General features: G+C 43.4%; 1 protein-coding gene across 2 annotated transcripts in view; it reads left to right on the top strand.

The window, feature by feature from the left end:
- Positions 1-13,285: 13,285 nt before the first annotated feature.
- LOC147614179 (glycoprotein 3-alpha-L-fucosyltransferase FUT11-like) overlaps positions 13,286-23,720 on the top strand; it is a 60,930-nt gene continuing 50,495 nt past the window's right edge. Inside the window, exon 1 of one of the 2 annotated variants that reach the window (XM_086780716.1) lies at positions 13,286-13,970. In XM_086780716.1, coding sequence (XP_086636842.1) covers positions 13,674-13,970 — 297 coding nt within the window. In that variant the 5' untranslated portion in view covers positions 13,286-13,673. The remainder of the gene's footprint in view (positions 13,971-23,720) is intronic. The other variant, XM_086780715.1, reaches the window with a different exon arrangement.

The following is a 23,720-nucleotide window of genomic DNA, read 5'->3' as shown; positions in this document are numbered from 1 at the left end:
TAAACATTATGCCCACTCTATTGCCTTTTGCAACCAACCTGCACCTATCTTAAAGTCTTCTACATAACAACCATCAGGGTTAAACCAGACTTGCAAACCCTGCTCAATCATATGGCCAACAGAAACCAGATTCTTTGTAATATTCGGAACATGAAGTACATCTGCAAGGTACTTCACCTTACCATCCTGCATAGACAATGGCACATCTCCAACATGGGCAATCGGATCAATGTCATCCCTTGTTTCAACAAAACTTGGTCTTTCAAGACTCTTCATTTCCTTGAATCACTCACCATGACTTGTCATCTGGTTCGAAGCACCTAAATCAACATACAATACATCATCCTTACATGCTACTACATCATTTCCAGACACATCATTAACTACATGTTGCATAACAAACAACCTCTCATTATCCTCATTATTTTTGCTAGAGGACGCATAATTGTTTTGCTATACTTTTCCATTTCGCATGTCACTCTATTTCTTATAGCAATCTGCCCATAGTAAAAAAAGCCTCATGTATCATTATGTTGCCTTTGCCAATTACCATGACCTTATTCGCCCCCTGCCTCTAAATTGGCCTCTTCTACCTGTGTGTTATTATTGTGAATCTTGGGACTGTTTCAACCACCACCTTGGCCACGTCCACAACCGCTACCTCGTCCTCTACCTGTACTTGTGTAGAAGGCCTACTACTCTGAACTGTTTTTGTTTTTTGAAGACTGTTGATCTCCACCCAAATTCTTCTCATCATTAATGATCAGAATTGACACCAAATTTTTGAAGTTGAGAATGTTCTCCCGAGTCTAAATAGATGTCTTGAATGCCTTGTATTGTGGCACAAGACCACGTAGACACACTTCCACCTTATCATCATCATCAACAGAAACACCAATTGATGCAAGGGATTCCACAATGCCCTTGATATTCAAGGCATAATCATTCACATACATGTTTTTCTTCTCCACAGTATGAAGCTCATTCTTGAACTGAATCTTTCGTGCCTTGGTGTTAGTTTCATACAGCTTCACCAAGGTGTCCCATGCCTCCTTAGGTGACTTGGCATCCTGTATATGCCCAATCGTAGTGTACTGTATGCTGATAGAAAGCCAATACATGACTTTCCTTGCTCCTTGATTCCAATCCTTGAATTCTTCTACATCTGCAGCAGTTAGATTAATCTCCGGTATCTCTGGTGCCTCCAAATGTTCACCTTCAGTCCCAGTAACCTTTTCCCAACCATCAGGAAAATTGTCAATCTAAACCTCCAAGCATGGAAGTTGTTCTTGTCAAGCTTCTCTGCAGCAATCTAGTTTATTCCATCATTTGACATCTTGTCCAGAACACAAATTTACCAAAAACAGCACTCTTGTTTGACCTGCACAAACTGCTTTAACGGTACTATACTGCACCCAAACTATCACAACCAGTGACCTCAATTTACATACATACACCCAATGGCAACTTTAAGACCTCTTTGCAGTATACACAGTGTCTGCACAACCAATCACCCTTCTTACAGTACCAAAAATAGAGTTCTGCAGAGAATCGAAACTTACCCACAATGCCCGTGAACGCCTGCGAACTGAAAAAAGGAGGTTCAGACGCACCCGAGATACGCTTTTAGACTGAAAATTTTGTCCAACAGACAATATAGTTGCCCTGTAGCTCTACTCTCGCGAAAGATCCTCAATTGGAGTTCATTTGCTGGTGCCTCCTGAAGAGCTCCCGACAAGGGTGTAGTAGCCAACACAAAGGGGGAAGAGTAAATGAAGCTCTTACCCTCATACCGCTTCGTGTGCTTCTCTTACTTTCCGCTCAACCCTTAGCATGAACCAAGCTCTAATACCATGAAAAGATGTAGGGGAGAAGAGAGCTTGAGCTCTTCCAAGCACACACACACTCACAAAAACCCTAGAAGAGAACACACAAGGTGAGAGGCTGAAAATTCTTCTTCTTCTTCACACAACAAAAGAGGTTTACGAAGAAGATAAAGTGACTAACACACATAATAGAGTATATACAAGTGGTCCATAAAGTGAACATGGTAAGTGGAGTGGGTAGGTGTGGACTAGTCAGTGTATTCCAGTTATAGAATCTCTGGCGTATCGGTGCCAACTATTCCAATAAAATGATACAGCCCAATCAAAAGCAAAATAAAATTATTCTAATAAAATGATACCCCAGATTATTCTTGCATATCCCATACATCTCTGAAGTTAAACTTTGAACATGAGTTATCCACTAAACCAATTCAGGGTTCTTTGTGTGTAGACATTTGATTACCTCCCTTTCTGTCAAAATTGGTTGGTGGACGAACATATTTTCATTTTGGCTCAATCCCATGACTCTCATGTACACAAAGTATAAGTGTTTACATGCTAAGTAGGGTTTTTGTTTTATGACCCTTCTCAAGAAATCTGGAAATGAGCAGGATGGATATATTTTTATGTGCATATCATACCTTCCCACATGAGAACCTTCTCTAAACATCTCAATGGTGAAAGCCTCATCTTTGGAAGCTTGAAACACTTGTACTTGTGTAACTTGTTCATTCATATCCTCTTCATATCTAGTGCTTTCTTGATCCTTTTTGTAGCTTCTTCTAAAATGCATGTTCTATATCTTGTGCGATGGCCATCTCGTAGCATATCATTTTTTAATATGTTTTCCTCTTCCTTGGGATTTTTTGGTTGACTTGAGCTCATAGAAGTTTGTTGATCCCTTCCCAATGTCTTACTTTATAAGTTAAAGCCTAAAGCACCAATGCATTGACCTCCTCAACAATCAAATTAGCGCCTTCAACCACTCTCCATATAGTAGGCACGCTGTGTGGGGGATGGTCAATGTTCTTATTCACAGCCCATGTATGTATGATGTCATTATTACAAAACCGCATCATTTGACTGGTCTTCCCAGTAGCATGGGACCTTGTTTTAAAAAAATGATGGTGCTTGGAGTGTGCCCATTTGCCCTCTCAGAGAGCTTTTCAAGACTTGGATGCTTGCCCATCATGTATAAATTTTACTTTACACTGCAATAACGCATTAGCCATGTCTGATACACATGCATTGTAGAGTGTTATTTTTTGTTTGAAACCCTCCTAGGAAAACTAGCATGTTTAGCCTCTAACAAGTTTGTTAGTGGCACACATGACTAATCACCACTCTTATCCACCTACTCAAAAGTTTGAGACATATTAGAAACATCATTAAAGATACTGTTTTTTAAGACAACAGTTCTTATACGTACTAAAATCCTTATATTGCCCCAATGTGCAATGCGCATTTCCCACTAGCTAGCCAAGTTCCATGGCAGGTATATCTGAATCTCCTACATTTCCACTATGCCACCATTGTCGGGATAAGACGACCTTAAGCTAGTGCAGCCTTTTTTGTTGGCTTAGTCTGCCACTTCCCACATATGCTCTTATGTACACCTTGGAAAGCCTTTTATAACATACTTTGTGGTATGTATATTTAGGCTTTATGCCCAATTAAAAAAACAAGAGCATTCCCGAACTTTCATTTCTTGTCCTTCAGTGTAGCCTTCTCTAATGGTATTCCAATTTGCTTGGGCTTCATCTGCCATGATAGATCTTAATGTATTGTAAGTAAAGGCAGCAAGATAAGTGTTGAGAAGACAGTGTTTACGAGCACATATCCTTGTTGATTACAACATTTTAAAACATTTTCATCAAGAAATGTATAGCATGTTGTTCTATTAAAGATCTAAGCATCAGTATTATACATAGAGCATGTTGATGAATAGTTGATATAAAAGTGCACAAGCTTTACAATTTCAAGTGTAGAAATTCAAAAAGTTTGTTGATTAATACTATGTTTGCAAGTATGGCCCTACTAGGAATTGAACCCAGTCCACTGGTGTGAGCCAGTGTGCCCCATACACCACAAGGTTCTACTAACTTGCATACAAGATTTCTTGAGTGTGAAGATCTTGAAGATTATTACAGATCTTCGATCTACAAATTTGGTGTACAAGCAATAGTGCAGAGATTCAATGAGAAGACAAACACTTGGTAACTTGGATCTTGGCATCATAGAGCCGTAAGTGGCCAACTCTACAGAACATCATCGTGCACAAGAATGAGCAGTCTACTCAACACCAACATGTATCATTGAGTTAATTGAGCTGTTGGCAATAGCATCAAAAAGTTCTCACATAGTCTATTCATTGAGCTATAACAACTCTCAGACAGTGGTTTGCAACATGCAACAAGGGCAAGCACCATAGCCTCATGGGGCTCAGCAAAACAAGCAAGAGATGCTCAAAAGTATAGTTAATGGCAAACATGGCATGCAACTAGAATAACCATGTATGCTTGCAAAAGATTAATGATGAAAGGAAAACAATTGGTAGCACATGTGTTCTAGAGCAAACAAAAGTCCGTTATTTGGAATTTGTAGATGAAGACTCAAAAACAAATTTATGTCAAGAAAATGTATAGAAGCTTGGTGCAGTTTCAAGAAGTGTGTAGAATACACTTTACTATGTAGATTCAAGAACAGATTTGAAGATTATAGTGCACAGTACAATTCTGTTTAGATCTATAGTGTAGAATAAAGCAGTTTACATATTATGCAAAGTTTATTGTGCTGAAATCAAATCTTGACGCAGAACAGAACAGTAGGTAATTCTTGATCAAATCTTGTCAATTTCTTGCAAAGAAGTTGGACAAAGATTATAAATATGTTGTAGTAGTACAAATCTACATAGATTAGTATAGATCTTAATGTATTGTAAGTAAAGGCAGCAAGATAAGTGTTGAGAAGACAGTGTTTACGAGCACATATCCTTGATTACAACATTTTAAAACATTTTCATCAAGAAATGTATAGCATGTTGTTCTATTACTACAGATCTAAGCATTAGTATTATACATAGAGCATGTTGATGAATAGTTGATACAAAAGTGCACAAGCTTTACAATTTCAAGTGTAGAAATCCAAAAAGTTTGTTGATTAATACTATGTTTGCAAGTATGGCCCTGCTAGGAATTGAACCCAGTCCATGGTGTGAGCCAGTGTGCCCCATACACCACAAGGTTCTACTAACTTGCATACAAGATTTCTTGAGTGTGAAGATCTTGAAGATTATTACAGATCTTCGATCTACAAATTTGGTGTACAAGCAATAGTGCAAAGATTCAATGAGAAGACAAACAGTTGGCAACTTGGATCTTGGCATCATAGAGCCTTAAGTGGCCAACTTTGCAGAACATCATCGTGCACAAGAATGAGCAGTCTACTCAAACCAACATGCATCATTGAGTTAATTGAGCTCTTGGCAATAGCATCAAAAAGTTCTCACATAGTCTCTTCATTGAGCTATAACAACTCTCAGACAGTGGTTTTGCAGCACCATTGGAGTGCAACATGGGCAAGCACCATAGCCTCATGGGGCTCAGCAAACAAGCAAGAGATGATAAAAAGAATAGTTAATGGCAAACATGGCATGTTGGTAGCACATGTATTCTAGAGCAAACAAAAGTCCGTTATCTGGAATTTGTACACGAAGACTCCAAAACAAATTTATGTCCTTCATTGTCTCACAAGATAGCTTGGTGCAGCTTCAAGAAAGTGTGCAGTTTCAAGAAAGTGTACAGGAGCTTGGTGCAGTTTCAAGAAGTGTGTAGAATACACTTTACTATGCAGATTCAAGAACAGATTTGAAGATTATAGTGCAAAGTACAATTCTGTTCAGATCTATAGTGTAGAATAAGTAGTTTACAGATTATGCAAAGTTTATTGTGCTGAAATCAAATCTTGATGCAGAACAAAACAATAGGTAATTCTTGATCAAATCTTGTCAATTTCTTACAAAGAAGTTGGACAAAGATTATAAATATGTTGTAGTAGTACAAATCTACATATATTAGTATAGATCTTAATGTATTGTAAGTAAAGGCAGCAAGATAAGTGTTGAGAAGACAGTGTTTGAGAGCACATATCCTTGATTACAACATTTTAAAACATTTTCATCAAGAAATGTATAGCATGTTGTTCTATTACAAATCTAAGCATCAGTATTATACATAGAGCATGTTGATGAATAGTTGATACAAAATGAAATCCCCATAGCCAGAAACCTCACAGGATTTTCTCAGAAATCAGAAAGCTTCAAGCACTAGCAAATCTATAATGGACGGAGCATGTTTATCTGTGGAAAAGCCATAAAAAAAATCACAAAAACCATGAGGAAAATAGGCACAACGCGGCAGCCTGCCGGTGCAAATCGTCATTTGGGTTTGATTTAAAAAAAATTATACACAGCCTTAATCTCCATAAGCTTAATCAACCCTTAATCTAATCCTACTTTTCCCAAGCCCCATGCAAGTCACATCACCTTTTTGAGCTTTTACTCCTATTTTCAAATTTGAAGAGAAATTCAAAAAGGTTTCCTATTTTGAAATTTTTGGGTGCAGAGGAGAAATTCAAAAAGGTTTCCTATTTTGAAATTTCTGGGTGCAAAAAAGTGATTTACAGGTTTTAAAAGGCTTAAAAATTGCCTAGAAAAGACCATAAAATTCCAAAATCATTTGTGAAAAATTCTAAAAAATTTCAAAAAATATTACAGAGATTGGGCAAGGTTTACAAGACTGTTTTAGCAAGTTTCAAAGTGCAAAAAATTATTTCATCAATAATTCGACTAGCCCAAGTCTCGTAAATCACGCGGAATCGCTCAGGATTTGTTTGAAGCGATGAGGATTCAATTCAATCATTGAACAACGTCTTTGTTCAGATTCAACCAAGATTAAATTATGGGAGAAAAACAAGATAAGTACATACATTTGTTTTATTTATTTACATCAAATAAAATAAAATTTTATTTATCTACATCATTTGCACAAGCACTATGGCAGATTTTCCTATCTCAATTCAAGAGCAACTCCTTTCTTTACAACATCAAATTGTAGAAGAGAGTGAGAAGCGTATTGAATTGGAGAGACAGCTCACGAGTCGTAGACGCAAGCGTGACTCTTCATTATCTTTTGATGACGAAGATGACACTATCCAAAGGGCTGTAAATGCTACATTGCAAGCACAAAGGTCACAAAAAGAATCCAAGATTAGTCAGAAAGCTTTCACATTTCAAAATTATGACGGAAAGAAGGATGCTAGGGTCATTCTAGCTTGGCTTAGTCAACTAGATGACTATTTTTCAGGAGAAAAATTTTCAGAGAGTGATAAGATTAAATGTGCAGTCAATCATTTGGTAGACAGCGCAGCTTTATGGTGGAGTGTAATAAAGCAAGGTTGTGACAAGCCAGATTCCTAGAAAAGATTTCAACGACTGGTTAAAAAGCACTTTTTACCCTCACAATTCAAGTCTAAAGTTAGGCACCAATGGGACACTTTGCATCAACTTGAAAAGGAAACTATGTCACACTATGTAGAAAAGTTCTGGAATACTTTATTACAGGTGGTGCAGGTTGTGGAGAGAGTCAGCGAGAAGGACCAAAAGAGGAAATTCATTTTGGGCCTTAGATCTACCATTAGGGCCGATGTGAATATGTTTTGACCTCATTCACTATCTACTGCAATATCTTTGGCAACTAATTCCGAACGCAAAAATGGTTTTCCTAAAGAGATTAAAGCACATGAGGGTACTTCTTCTAAACCATTTACTAAATCTTTTTATGCTTCAAAGAAGATGTATAAACCAGGTTATGACAAAGGCAAGGAGGACGTTAAAGGCAACAAAGAAAGTCAATGGTGGAAAACCGAAGGCACCTCCTATCAAATGTTCAAATGCCACAAAGAAGGTCACATAGCACCGAATTGTCCGGAGCGTATCAAGAGTTTAACACCAGCAGCAGCAGCAACAACCGCTCGAGTCAATATGATTGAAGAAGACGACAATGAAGAAGAATCATTCAAGCAAGAGGGTAATTCCGATCCAGACTACTCAGAACAAAAAGGTAAACCTCATGTTCATTCTTTGCTTAAAATAAAAGGAACAATAAATGGACATGAAGTTGTTATTTTGCATGATGATGATAGTACACATGATTTCATTTCTGAAAAGGCACTTAGAGCATTAAATCTTTATTCTTCACCTACACACTATAAAGTCAAAGCAGCATTTATTGGAACAAAGTATAATTGCATGCAAGAGGTGAAAGGTTTGGATGCATCAAGCCTTTAATAGAAAAGAGGGATTTCTTAGTTGCACCTTTACAAGGGGTAGATATAATTTTGGGTATGCCTTGGAGACACATATACAACCCTATTATAGACTATGACACTCATAGCATTTGTCTAAGGAAGGACAATGAAAATATTTTTCTCCAGTGTCTAGTCAAAGGAGAAATGAGTCCTTTGTTGAGTCACACTCAAGCAAAGAGAGCTCTAAGAAAAAGAGACAAGACTTATGTGGTATGGGTTAACCAGCTTGATGCTGAGTCTGACACATCTAAAAGTCCAAAGTTTGATCTTTTTATCTCCAAATTTTAGTGACTGTTTTATGGAAGATCTACCTCCAGGATTACCTAAGTCTAGGCCTGAGGATCATAGTATTGACTCATTGCCTGCCTGGAAATTCTCCACCTTGTAAAGCTCCCTATAGAGTCAACAATTTAGAGCAAAAAGAAATCCAAAACCAAATCGAAGACTTGCTAGAGAGAGGCCTTATTCGACCTAGTAGTTCACCTTTTGGAGCTCCAGTCCTTCTTGTTAAGAAGAAGAATGGAACTTTCCGAATGTGTGTAGACTACCGTGCATTGAATAAGATTACTGTCAAGAACAGATATCCTATTCCTAGGGTAGATGATCTTCTTGACAAGCTTAGAGGATCAAAGGTCTTTAGCAAGATTGACCTAAAGTCTGGGTATCATCAAGTTCGCATGACTGAATCTGACATTTTCAAGACGGCTTTTAGAACACAAACTGGTCACTATGAGTTTTTGGTTATGCCATTTGGTTTGACCAATGCTCCAGCTACTTTCAACTGTATGATGAATCGCATATTCCTTAAGTTTCAAAGTTTTGTTATAGTGTTCTTTGATGACATTCTTGTTTTCAGCAAGGATCGACAAGAGCATGAACAACACTTGGAACAAGTGTTCAACCTTTTGAGAGAAAATGAATTGTATGTCAATCCTAAAAAGAGTTCTTTCTTTCAAAAAGAGATTGAATACTTAGGTCATATAGTGTCAGCTGAAGGGATTCGTGTAGATCTTAAGAAAATTGAGTGTATAGCTTCTTGGCCTAAGCCTAGGAATATACATGATCTTAGATCTTTTCTTGGCCTATGTAGTTATTATAGAAAGTTCGTCAAGAATTTTGCTTGTATTGCTCATCCTTTGACTGAACTCCTTAAGAAAGCTACAAATTTCAATTGGACTGAAAAGCAAGATAAATCTTTTGCAACACTCAAGAATGCTTCAACACAAGCACCAGTTCTAACACTACCTGATTTTCAAAGACCATTCTTTATAGTAGTGACTGATGCTAGTGGCAAAGGATTTGGAGCTATTCTTATGCAAGACAACCATCCTATTGCTTATCAGAGTAGAAAGCTTAAGCCTGTAGAGCAAAATTATAGCACATATGACAAGGAATTAGCAACAGTAGTGCATGCTTTGAAAATTTGGAAGCATTACCTAATGGGTTCTGAATTTCTTATCAAGATGGATCAACAAAGCATTAGGCATTTGCTTTCGCAACCCCTTATTTCAGATAGGCACATCAAATGGGCATCTTTCATTCAAAGTTTCCAACCTATGATTCAATACTAATGTGGAAAAGAAAATGTTGTTGCCGATGCTTTGAGTCGAAGACCAAATATCAACAACATTTCCATTATTGAAAGTGAACCATTTGTACTTATAAAAGAAACTTGTGAAGTTGATCCAGATTTTTCTAAAATATGGATCAAATTGCGTGAAAACAATTGGACACCTCAAGGAAGTTATTCTCATAATGATGGCTATCTTTTCTTTGAGAAAAGATTTTGTGTTACTCAACCTTATAGACAACTTGTTTTGGAAGAGATGCACCAACCACCATTTGTGGGACATAGAGGAGTTTCCGCAACACTTCAAGTAGTTTCTCGAGAATTCTTTTGGCCTCATTTGAAGAATGATATAGCTAAATTTGTAGCTGAATGTAACATTTGCCAAGCAATTAAAAGTTACAAAGGCAAAGCTTTAGGATTGCTTATGCCTCTACCCATTCCAGATAGACCATGGGAACAAGTGTCTATGGACTTCATTACTGGTTTTCCTACTACTTCCAGTCATCATGACATGATTTGGACAATAGTGGACAGGTTTAGTAAGCAAGCCTATTTCATTCCATGTAAAAAGACACTAACTTCTCAGCAAGCCGCGAACATATTTGTCAAGCAAATCTTTGTTCATCATGGACTACCCAAAGTGATAGTTTCTGATAGAGATTCTGAATTTTGTAGTCACTTTTGGGTTGCTCTTTTCTCAAACTTAGGCACTAAGTTAGATTTTTCCACGGCTCCGGAATCGAATGGACAGACCGAAGTCACAAATAGCACTATCCTAGATATGCTTAGAGCCTATGTTTCCCAGCAACCTAGTGCATGGGATAAGTACATACACCTACTCCAATTTGCTTATAATAATACTCCTCATTCTGCTACTGGTCGAGCACCATTTGAGATTATCTATGGTAGAGATTTGCCTATTCCGGCTACTAGACTCTCCCATAAGATTGAAGCTGCCGACCAATATGTTAGAGACTTTGATCGCATTTTATCTGAAGTGCGTGATTGTATTGCAAGAGCTCAAGAGAAGTATACATCTCAAGCAAATAGGAAGCGTAAAAATTTTTCATTTCAAGAAGGTGATTATGTACTTTTGAGAACTGAAAAACAGCGATTAAAGAGTGTGGAAAAATTCCCTGGGATATAGGTCATATATGGATTCCATTGATGGGTATAGACCATGATCATGATGATGATTTTAGAGATTATCAGGATGACGTGGTCAGTGATTTGATGGATGATGATCATATCCATAGTAGATCATATGGTATAGATCTTGAGAGATTTACATTTGATCTAGACATCTGCTTAGATCCTATATTGTTGGAGATAGATTTATCATGGGATATAGGTCATATAGGGGCATCATTGATAGAGATAGACTATGTTTATGAGCATGACCTTAAAGGCCTCGGGATGCCATAGATGATGATTTAGGAGATGATACTATTTATCTTTCATGTTTATGAGCATGACCTTAAAGGCCTCGGGATGCCATAGATGATGATTTAGGAGATGATACTATTTATCTTTCATGTGAGGATACCTCTTCATTTTTCAGTGATGATTATGATGATGCTGATGAGTATATTGATATCTTAGATCATCATACACACATAGAGGGTTTTGCACATGAGGAGGTAGTGCATGGTTTGGCTCATGCCCATATACCTATTAATGTAGGGGATCATTTCTTTGACATTTTGAGTGATACTACGTGGGATGACTGCATTGGTTCACTCTTACTCTCACATGATGCCGACCTTGAGATATGTTCTTTTGGCTTCTACGGATGTCGACACGAGCCTATGTTCTTTGGAGCCTTGACATTTTGAGTGATACTACATGGGATGACTGCATTGGTTCACTCTTACTCTCACATGATGTCGACCTTGAGATATGTTCTTTTGGCTCCTACGAATGTCGACACGAGCCTATGTTCTTTGGAGCCTTGACATTTTCCTTTGGATGCATTCTTTTCCACTTAAGGAGCATAGTTTTTGGATATGTGGCTCGACATTTAGATGCGCCTACGACATATGTCAATCTTGGCCTACACGATGGTTCTTTTTCGCCCCAGGACCATTTGGCATTCTGGCTAGGAGTTTTGAGCCTTTTCAATGGATACCTTTTGTGCCAGATTCACACTACGGTCGTGAGGATGGGATTTTGAGTTTTTCTTTTGACCCTGGAGCTACTATTTCTTTGTAGTCGACCTTTCCTTTTGATCCAAGAGCTACCATTACTTCGGCTTTGGAGTTGAGCTTTCCTTTCGACCCAGGAGCTACTACCATTTTATCTTCGACGGTTTGGAATGTAAACCATACATAGATCTGTTTGATCCTGGAGGATACTTGACTAGCTTCGTCATCACAGTGGTTCCTTATCCTTTTCCACTTGCACGAGATTATCGAGGGACCATTGCCTTGGATTTTCTTTCGATCCAAGCAGTTACATAGATAGCCTCATCATCCCGTCATCCTTTAAATTTGACCCTGGGGGTCATATGATTCATGTATGGGTCTTTTGTTACATCGACATTCCAACATGGATGTGATTTTTGGCTTTTGTACATAGCCACTTGTACATGTCTTTTCTTTGGGGCGTGACCACCCTTTGATTTCGGAGGATAAAATCATTATAAGAGGGGATGGTTTGTAATGAAGCAATACCTTTAGTTTGGATCTAGGACCTTGGTCATGGGCTCAAGTATAAAAGGGGGCTCATAGACTATCATTGTACCTTTTAACCTTTTAACCTTTTGACATCTTCGCTTCTTTCTTGGAGATGACCTTTCATGGTCTAAGGCTCATGGTAAGCTTGATAGCCATCCTCATGGTGAGAAGTTAAATCACTTAGGCCTTATGCACATACCTTCTTTGCTACATGTGCATGTGGATTTCTTCTCTTTTCATCATAATCACATGGATTTCTCATATGTGTTTGATGCTCATCAAATGGATGTTAGATTTGGACTTTATGTGTTGATTTCTTTGATATTTGGTCTAGATCCATTTCATTAGCTCCTCACTCTTCCTCACATCTAATGAATAGCATGAGAGAGAGAGAGAGAGAGAGAGAGAGAGAGAGAGAGAGAGAGAGAGAGATGCGCTCGCACATGCGTGCACACACACACACACATGCATCTACATGCACTTATGCATATACATAAACGCACATGCATGCACACTCATGCATATATGTAAACACACATGCATGCACACTTATGCATATAGATGTCATCTCAAAGATAGTCAAGTCTTTATCTCTTGCGCTAGCTCTTCAAAATTATTGCTCCTCATCACTTTCATAACATAGACCAATGAAAGAGTAATGCAAGCATGTTGAGTGTTTCTTAAAGACCTTATAATAACCCTTTAATAAGTTGGGGTGTTGATATGACATATAATCTGCATTCTCATTTATCATTAAGTCCTTCCTCCTCCTCCTCCTTTCTTTCTTTCCAATATAATATATAATTTGTTTTTTTAGACTTATCATCATTTAGTTCTATATGGCCTATACTCTTTGTCTCTCTTCTCAGAGTCTCTCCCCCCTCCCCTCTCTCTCTCTCTCTCACACACACACACTCTCTCTCTCTCTCTCTCTCTCACACACACACACACACACAAGTACTCTCTCTCTCTCACACACACAAGTACTTTCATTTTCTCTTCATTTTTTGCATTTTCTCTTTGACAAGTTCTCTGTATTTTCTCCCGTCATTTAAGACTGGTTAGCACGGTGTGGAAATTGTCGTGGCGACCACGCTCTTTGTAGGAGGCACTGAAGAAAGCCCTCCGGCCCATCAAATCACAGAAAACTCAAGAGGGGAGAGAGAGAAGAAATCGGCGGCCCTTTATCCTCCTTCTTCTTCTCCTCCTCGCAGGCCCATCAATGCAGTTTACAGCATGAGAGGGCCTGGCGGATTTAGGCTCTCAGCCAGGAGGAAGTGCATCATTAGGTGGGCGCCATGGCTGCTTCTTCTTCTCCTGCTGTTCTTTTTTCAAGCGGATCTGCTGGCTCGCTCCAAATCTTACTCTTTCGTCGGCGTCCCCCGCCTCTCTCTTGCCCTTGAGTTTTTTGGCAGCAAATGGGATCCGCAGGTACCGTCCTCTTGCGAAAAATGGCTCGAAGAGAATGACAGAGTTGAATACGCCCGGGACTTCACCACTCACCCCATCCTCGTTGGCTATGGGGAGACTGCGGTCAGTCTCTTTTCCTACAGAATTTGTTTGTTTGTTTGAGAGAGAGGAGTAGTTGTAACGTTATAATCAAGCCGGTGGACCCTGTATGATCCATATGGTGGCTTTGAAGTGCGGGGATGGGACTTGAACCTGGGATCTCTTGATTGGGAGCCACACAGAGAGAGACCTGGGATCTCTTGATTGTGGGGGCTGGGGGCTGGGGGGGGGGGGGGGGGGGACACAATTTGGGCCCATGAGACCCAAAGTTAGACTCTGTAGCCCCTTTTCCCAATAGTCCGCAAAGTGTAAATGGGTGGCCATGATTGTAAATCCATGTGTTTGTCCGTGGGGAGAAGCCATGCCCATCATTAGATGCTCTGACAGCCAGGACAGGAGGCAGCCAACATATGTGAGGGCCTGAAGGCAAAAAAAAAAGGGAACCCTAGAATTACGAAAGTCTTCTGTGAGATGAGGGATTCCATCCTCCATCAAAGACTGCTAATTATATGGTCATTTGGCAATCTTCTCTAGAGACCAATGTAACATGCAACTGGTATGATCGTGTCATGTGCACCCTACGTTGGGGTACACAGTGACACATTGGCATGATCATTACAGCATTTGTACAAAAGCAGCACCTTTTTTTAGGAATATTTGTCGTACGCCGTGACCCCATTGTGAGCCCGCAGGGGACAGTCAGGCACGAGCTACGTAGGTTAGTCTCTGAGCCTTAGAGGTCAGCTAAGTGTCAGTCCTCTTAACCCACTTGGAGAATTCATCATACAGGTACATTTAGATGTCAGCCATAGCCATAGGAATCAGGATGCATGATTAGGCATTTAGGCTCATTGCATGTAGAAGGGGCCAGCCCCAAGGTAGCCGCTAGCCTTGCAAGGGGTAGCGAACCCCTAGCCATACACTTGGGTAACAGTCGGCCAGGCCAGACAGCCAATTGGCCAGCAGCCCGACCAGCCCAACAGTCCGACCAGCAGTCGACAGAGATACAGTTGATTGGCATTTAATGCCAGTCGTGGGAATTTCCTGCAGGGCGACAGCCACCTCAGGCAGTCGACCAGCACTCTGAAGCCATATATATACATGTGCTGTAGTCCCACATCAAATATTCGGGTATTCAGCAAATTTCAGAAGCAGACTAGGAAGCTCCTCTTCATATTTAGCCAGCAGATGTAGAGTCCTACATCTATTTGGACTTGCATCAGTAGAGCCTCGGATTTGGTGGATACTCTGCTGACGTATTGTTTTCCTTGTCCTTGGGTTGGGCATCTATATCGCTTTACTCAAGCATTGTAAATGATTCTCCAAAGAATAATATAAGCAAATACTCCTGCTTGCAGGGGGGGCCCTTTAGTGGGTATTTGGGACCCAATACTGTGTCGTCTTCTTCATTCTCATTTTCTTCTCTCTCTCTCTAATATGCGGAAGCTTCGGAGAAGGATCGGTACTTCAAAACTCAGAAATCAGCACTCTTTTTGAGACGGAATTAACGCACAAAGTGAAAGACGATGTGCAGAAAAATAGAGAGAGAAGGGGGAGATGGAGAGGACACAGTATTGGGTCCCAATTACCCTCTGTAGGGCCCCCACCACGGATGGTGTATTTGCTTTATTAGAATGATGTAAATCTGAAAACAAATACAAAGTACTTGACCTTTTCTTGGCTGGAAAACCTGCCCTTGACCTTCAGTCCTTCACCCCTTTGCTTTAGCAAGTTCTTGGCTGTCCTGGCCCTTGTTTGCTTGGAGCACTTGGTGAATTATGAGATGAGATCAACGATTAATGGCTGGAGTATTTATACTCCACTTAGCATCTAGTCGGCCAGCTAATAAAAGCCCCACGACTAGTTTCCATCCAATAAAATGCTTTCACACTTTATTAAATGCTGTCCAGCCTGCGCATGCTTTCTGGGACAGCTCCTGGTTGCTGGGCATGCTGCGCAGAGGTGTGGGACTGCCCCTACACCTGGCCTGACCTGCTGGGTAGGGTTTCAAACCCTGTCGGCTGCCTGTCCAGCAGCCCTAGGGCTGGCCGACAGCCTTTCCAGCCCATGCCTTGGCTGGTGGGCACAGCCTGGGCCCTCCTGGCCCCTTGGGGGTGGTTCTACACCTCCCCCATGCCCACACTACAAGTGCAAGTGCAAATCTTCGCACTGGGGTAGCCCGATGGGCTGGCCCCATCTCTACATGCAAACCTACATGCCTATAGAGACCTGGTATCCAGTCGCAAACCAGATACACAGAACATCTGACATCATTCCGGAGGGAGACTCACAGCGCGGACTGGCACTGCTTCATGTGCAGAACAGTGCACACCTGACCTTGGACTCATGTGCAGGACAATGCACACTTGACCTCGGACGACTGAGATGGATCCCTGGCTGACTCGTCCCGGACTAGGCTCACATGGGACCAGTTCACCATCCCAGGTCCTGCACCTTCTGTACAGAAATGTCTACGTGGCATCCAAGTGCGGGATGCACGTGACATCCACTTCTGCTTAACTTGACGGAAGCTGCATAGCCTCCAAATAATCCGTCAATAATGCCAGATAGTCTTCGAAAAATTCTTTGTCGAGCCATACCGCTTCATGAGTTCCTCGGTCCTGAAACTTCGTGAGAAACTGTCGTAGTCTTTGGCCTGAGCCATGCTTGAAACGGTGCAGAAGGATCTGTTCTGGAACCATTACTTCTGCTTCATCAATGATGTCTGGTTCCGCTTCGTCTTTGACCTCTGAAGGGGGTGGACCTGCATATGGTTTTAACCAACTGACATGAAATACATCGTGCATAGTCCAACTCGGAGGTAGCTTTAACTGCATAGACACCTCATTAATCTTTTTCCGGATGGGAAATGGTCCGAAGCTCCTGAAAGACAACTTTGGGCATCGCTTGTCCACCTGCTTCAATCTTTGCTTCATAATCCGAAGATACACCCAATCCCCTTCCGAAAACTTCATGTCCCTTCGGTCTTTATTGGCCTGTCGAGTGTAGGCCTCTTGCGCTTTAGCCAATCTGTCTTTAACGGACTCTAGGATCTCCTGGTAAGACTCCGTCACTCTGTTCGCCTCAGGTACTGAAGACGAATTCCTGGTTAGCAACGATTGGAAAGGCCTTCCAAACGCTGCCTCATATGGAGTCCTGCCAATAGCTGAAGAAAAAGAGTCATTCAAAACAGCTTGAACTAAAGGCAAAAACGATTCCCACTTACCTTGCTGATCGTGGACATAACACTTCAGCACATCAAAGGCCAACTGGTTGTATATCTCTGTCTGGCCATCTGTCTGTGGGTGGAATGCACTGGAAAAATTCAACTTAGTACCAAAATTATCAAACAATGCCCTCCAAAAATGACTGGTAAACTTGGCATCTCGGTCTGACACTATGGTCCTAGGAATCCCACCAATCGGGTACCAATGCCGAATGAAAAGCTGGGCAACATCTTCGGCGGTCACATTGGCCCTGCAAGGAATAAGCATAACAAATTTGCTGAACCTATCAACAATAGTTAAACACTGCGTATTACGCTTACTCGGACTGGGAGGCAGATTTGTAACAAAGTCCATTGAAATGTCCTGGAAAGGACCCTCAAGAATTGGCAAAGGCTGTAACAACCCTATCTTCTTTCCACGAGGAGCTTTCACCTTTTGACAAATGTCACAGCGTTGTACATATGTAAACACATCACGCCTCATCTTTGGCCAATAGTATTGCCGTTCTAATTTCTCTAGAGTCGAATTCATGCCCCTATGACCACCTGTAATGGCGTCATGGGCATCATGGAGAAGAGCTGCCCGGAATGATTTCATGACACATAGTCGGCCTTTGTAGAAAAGCCAACCATCGCGTATCAGAAAATGGCATGGTCCTGTGGCATCCAATGCCTGTTCCCACTGTGTACCGAATTCCTCGGAATCCGCGTACGTGTGCTTCATGTCTTCTAGTCCAGTACCAACAAGGTCAAGTCTAGTGGTCTGAATCGCAGATACTTGTCCCTTCCTGCTCAAAGCATCGGCCACTGGATTGGCCTTTCCTGGAGGGTACTCAATCATGCCACCGAACTGCTGGAATATCTGACTCCAGTGGTGTTGTCGATCACTCCACTGTGCACTTGGCATCGTCTGAATCCAGCGCAATGCCTGATGGTCAGTGCGAATCTCAAAGTCACGGCCATACAGGAAATGTTTCCAATGTTTCAAGGCCTGTATAACTGCTAGGAGTTCACGATCGTAGACTGAGTAGTTCTTTTCGGCGGGCAGTAACTTACGAGACATGTAAGCTACTGGATGACCATTCTGTTGCAATACACCTCCAATTGCGATGTTCTTTTCGGCGGGCAGTAACTTACGAGACATGTAAGCTACTGGATGACCATTCTGTTGCAATACACCTCCAATTGCGATGTTACTCGCATCGGTGATCACCTGAAATGGTTCGTCCCATGAGGCAAGGGCTAAACAAGGCGCTGCTGACAAAGCCACCTTGAGGTTCTGGAATGCCTCCAACGCTCGTGGAGTCATTCGAATCTTTTGCCTCCTTGTTTTCACTCCCTTTAGCAGATCGGTGAGGTCTGTCGAGAGATCAGAAAACTTGTCAATGTGGGTGGAATATGCCTGGCATATACCCACAAATGATCTAATGTCATAAGCGGTCTGCGGTACTTCCCAGTTAACAATCTCGGCCACTTTAGCCGGATCAAGTCGAATGCCTTCAGCACTAATTATATATCCCAAGTAATGTACCTGGAACAGATAAAATTCTGACTTCTTTTCATTGACATAGAGCTCGTTGCTTTCCAGCAACTTAAGGACTTTCTCCACATCAATGTCATGTTGCTCAACTGTAGCTGAAAATATGAGTATGTCGTCCAGAAATATGAACACACACACTCCAATCAACTCCCGGAAAATACGCATCATCATGCGGTTAAATGTAGCTGGGGCGTTCGTCAATCCAAATGGCATAACCACAAATTCATAGTGGGCCCGTTCTGTACGGAAGGCTGTCTTGGGGATGTCCCCCTCTACAATCCGTACCTGGTGGTACCCACTCTTTAAATCTAGTTTGGAGAACACCTTAGCTCCATTCAGCCTCTCGAGAATATAGTCAATTCGAGGCATTGGGAATCTGCTCTTGATAGTGAGCTTGTTGAGTGCACGATAATCGACACACAACCGAGAAGACCCATCTTTCTTCTTGACAAACAAGATCGGTGCTGCAAATGGCGACACGCTGGGGCGGATGAAGCCAGCTTGCAACAATTCTTGGAGTTGGCGGTCCAACTCCGATTCCATTGCCTTAGAAAGGCGATACGGAAACTTGCTCGGGGGTTCCGAGCCTGGGAGGAGGTCAATCTTGTGATCCTCCGGTCTGGACGGGGGAAGCTAGGGAGGGAGACTGTCCCGAAGAAAAATCTTCTGGAACTTTTCATGGAGAACCGAGTACTTCTCGAAAGCATTGGCCACCGTCTGGGCTGTCTGGATGTAAATCATCGCACACTGTGCGCCTTTCCTGATTGCTCGCTTAGCCTGCAAGTGGCTTATGAGCGGAAAGTTTGGAATACCTGGTTCACACTTAATGGTCACCGGGGTGTTTGACACATTCCGATTGATCTGGAACGTGTGCTTGTTCCACTTGACATCAGGAAGAAACTTGTGAAACCACTGGATACCCAAAATTATGTCTGCTCCTACAAGAGGGGCAACCATAAAGTCACGCACAAACTCTATGCCCTGAATCACTAACTTAGCACCTAGAGCTTCATACTTGACGCTTGTTGTCATACCTGTGCTAAAACCCTCAACTTGTTTGTCCACCGGAGTTAGCTCGAAACGGGCACGCCTAGCGGCCTCTTCCGTGATCACATTCTCCGTGTTGCCGCTGTCAAACAAGACAACGACTCTCTGGCCACCTATGTAGCCAAAGGACTTGAGCAATTCGTTGCGCTCATACTCCTGGTCATGGGCGCCCTTCTGCTTATCTTCGAGCTCCCGGCTAATAATTGCTCCAATTGAAGCACCGGGGGTTGAAGAACTAGGGGTAGCCGCTGGGGTCTGTGTGGGAGCTGTGCTCACCACCGAAGCTGTGGAGGCGGCGGCGGCCTTTGGAGGCTTCTTCGGACAATCCCGAGAAGTATGTCCTTTTGTGTGACAAAAGTAACATCTACCCTCCTTCCTGTACTGAGAAAGCTCCTCAGCACTCAACTTGCCACGTGTCTTGCCTGCCTCCGCTTTTTGTTCTGGAGTAAGCTTAGACGCATTGTTCGAGTTCTTGGAGCCAGAGGCTCTTGGGCTCTGTCCTGGGAAAGACCCCGTCTGGTTCTGGCTTTTGCCCCCCGGGGCGTTAACCTTGGGAGAAGCCGGCTGGGAAATCTTGGGCTTGCCACCATTGTGTTTCATTTCTGCACTCTGCGCAAGCGAGAGTGCGTCCTCAAAGGTGGCTGGCCTAAACATACGCACCTCCCATTGGATTTGCGTGTCCAGGCCATCTTCCTCCAGTGTTATAAAAGAGTCCAAGATCCTTAGTACCCTGGAGATATCGCAAGATCCGCAATCCTGCATCCCAATGAGTCTTCAAAGGTGTCTGCATAAATGAGCTCAACAGTACTACTGGAAAACTCAAGTCCAATCTGGTATTCAGTAATCAAATCAATGAACCGACAAGCTTCCGATACAAGGAGACATCTGAAACCGGCCTTCAGCAACTTGACAGGCGGTGAACACACTTAATCACACTTTAATCGCTTTACGAACTGGAATAATAAATTTGGATGAAGAAGAAAATAAAATAAGTGGAGCTAGAGTGCTCCTCACAAAAGACCAATTGGTCCCAAAGCGTGGCGTCCCCGCAAGTATTTATTTATAACTCAAGGTCGGCATAGCCCTTGTACAATTCCCGAGAAGATGCCTCCTTGATCCACGGGGAGGAGATCTCCTACTAGCTTTCACCTAAGATGTGTTGTGGGATACAAGAGCCTTGGTCCCTTATTTATACAAGTTTGGGGGAAAAAGCTATGCATTTTCTCCTTGGAAAAATCTATTACAAAGGCTTTTTTTTCCAAAAACTATCGAATAGCTTTTCTCCTCTTTAAAAAATAAAAATAAAAAAAATACATGGCGCTTAAGCATTTTCGGGAAAAAAAAAGAAATCCCACGTTGATTTTATTTTATTTTTCGCTTTCGGGTTGCCTAGTGCTTTTCCTTCGCATTTGCTTTCCTTCGCGTTTTGCTGCCCGGCGCCCATGCTTTGTTGTTGCCTGCCTTGCGCTTGCTGCATGGCGCCCATGCTTCGTTGCTGCCCACGCTGCTGCTTGCGCTTGGCTGCACTGTGCTTCGCTTGGTGCTTGTGCTTGGCTGCACTGCAGCGTCGTCGCCTGGTGCCTGCTTATGTGGCAGCCGGTTGCCTGCCCACGTGGGAGTACCTGCACACGTGCAGTCCAGCCTGCCACGTTAGCCAGCCGTCATCCCCTGCTATAGCCAGCTGTCTACAAAGCATGTCTGCAGCTCCACGTCACCTGTCCGGACTCCCTGTGCCACGTGGCAGTGCCACAATAGCTGTTGGCTGGACTGACCGTTGACCCACAGGATGCCTCAGCTGCTGCACCTGCATCAAGGTAAGAGAAACACACATATACATGCACTTGAACAAACATATGAGCATGCACACATGTACACACACACCAAACATGTATCTGAATCCACACACATGTACAGACTTTTTTTTTTTCCGAGAAAAGATCCTTTCATTAGTTATGTAAAAAACGCCCGTAGGGCTACAAAAGAGATCTCTCCTGCTCCTAACAAAGAGAAGAGCAGTGAATACATCATGGCAGCCCGGGAGACTCTCCCTAGGTGCTGCAAAATACAAGCATCAGTCTAAAGGACTGAGCGGCTAAATCATACAATGGGGGGGGGGAAGAGCCAAACAGGTGGCCTGTAGTGCCAACGGGGGGATCCCGTGTGTAGGGTGTAGAACGGGCCGCAGCGCCAAGTGGTATGAAAGGCCTGGCGCCGTAAAATCGCCTCATCCGAGTCTCCCCGGATGCGGTCGTACTGTCCTCGCAGGGTGTGGATCAACTCCTGCCAAATCCCCCGAACAGTCTCTGCTGGTGGCTCTAATCTCCCCTCAAAGGCCGTGAAGCACCGGGCCCTCCAGGTGAACCAGATGGTGAGGCTGCTGAGGAGCTCCCATCGTAAATCCCTCTCCTGTGTCCAGCTGGCGGACGAGAAATCCGGTGCCGGAACCAGGCGAGGCTGGCCCCTAATAAATTTGATGGCCTGACTGCCCTGCTCCATCTCATAGCCCATAGCAGGCCCTGACGAAGTCGACCAAGCAGCGGCACCCCACGTAAACATACCCTCTGGAGAGAGGGGGGCTAGAATACGCAGCATCCGCAGCCAAATCTGCTGTGCCTGAGGGCAGTCCCAAAGGCAATGTCTCTGTGTCTCCATAGGGTGGCCGCATCGGACGCAGGCCGCCGGAAGACCGCTATAAACAAGCCAAGTGCCAACTGCTGAGCCCCTGTGGGCGACCAGCCACTGAAAAGCCGAGATCCTGCGGGCCTGCCGACTAGCCCAGAGTCGAGCCCAGAAATCCTCCAGGAACTCCTGTGATAGTCCCTGCAATCGCCAATGCCCCGCTGCCGCTGGAGAAACCGTCCTCCTCGCCGTCAAAATATGCCGTCCCAGCCGAACCGTATACTGGAAAAATGTGATCTCTGTGGCCTCAAGGGATGCATAAGGATCATGCCACTCGTACTCTCCGGGGTCCCACTGTAGCCGGGCCAAGGGGCGCGCTGCATATGCCCATATACGCCAATCCGGGAGCACGTCAGCAGGGTCGGGGTCAATATGCCACTTCCGAGAAGCGGCAGCCACTACCCGAATCCTCTGAAAGGTGCACTCTGCAACCAAAGGCGACTCCACCTCCACTCTCTGGAGTCGGCCCTCATCCTGAATCTCATAATAGAGGCATCTGCCATCCTCAGTGCTAGCTCTGACAGCAATCAGGATCTCCAACTGTGTGAAGGCTCCCATCCACCGTGGGGCCACTGGCTCGAGAGGTGTGAACCACTCCTCTGTAAGTGCCTCCTGAATATCATCCCTCATAATCAACCCCCCTCTGAAGTGGCTCAGCCTCTCCACCTGGGTCTCCTCTGGTAGACTGCAGAAAGCCTGCCAGTCTCCAAAACTACGAGCTGGGCCTGCCGCTAAAGGTCCCCAGGCTAGACGAGGCCGAGAACCCAGCATATGACCCTGCTCTGTACGAACCGCTGGGCTCCAGATGAGCGGCTGCCTGGCCCGCTCCTCAACACAAGACGGAGGCCGCTGAGAGAGCCCCGGTCTCAGCAGCTCCCAAGCTCTCAGGATACTCAAAGCAAATCTGTCCTCCCATCCTCTACTGAGGCCTGTCCTCCTCATCTCTATGAATATCCAGCGAATCTCTGGTGCCCAAGTACCCCCTGCAGGAGGCGCCCGGGCCTGCAATCGCTGCAAGAGGAGCTCTTTCCAAGGCTCAGTGCCTGGAAGCAACCCCCGAACAATAAGCTTCCCCAATAAGGCTCTACTCTGATCGACTGGATCTATAATGCCCAAACCGCCCTGAGCCAGCGGAAGTGTAATAACTGCCCATGCAACCTTTGCCCGAGCTGGCTGACCGTCCCGCCCAGACCACAAAAAGTTCCTGATCAGCCTCTGTACCTGGCTGATGCAAGAGCTCGAGAAAATCCAGCAAGACGTAATGTACCACATAGTCGCTAAC

The sequence above is a fragment of the Cibotium barometz genome, chromosome 42 (genome assembly GCF_041138505.1).
Source record: "Cibotium barometz isolate CiBa-2024 chromosome 42, ASM4113850v1, whole genome shotgun sequence".
In the NCBI taxonomy this organism is placed as follows: domain Eukaryota; kingdom Viridiplantae; phylum Streptophyta; class Polypodiopsida; order Cyatheales; family Cibotiaceae; genus Cibotium; species Cibotium barometz.
This window is presented reverse-complemented; position numbering and strand designations above follow the sequence as displayed.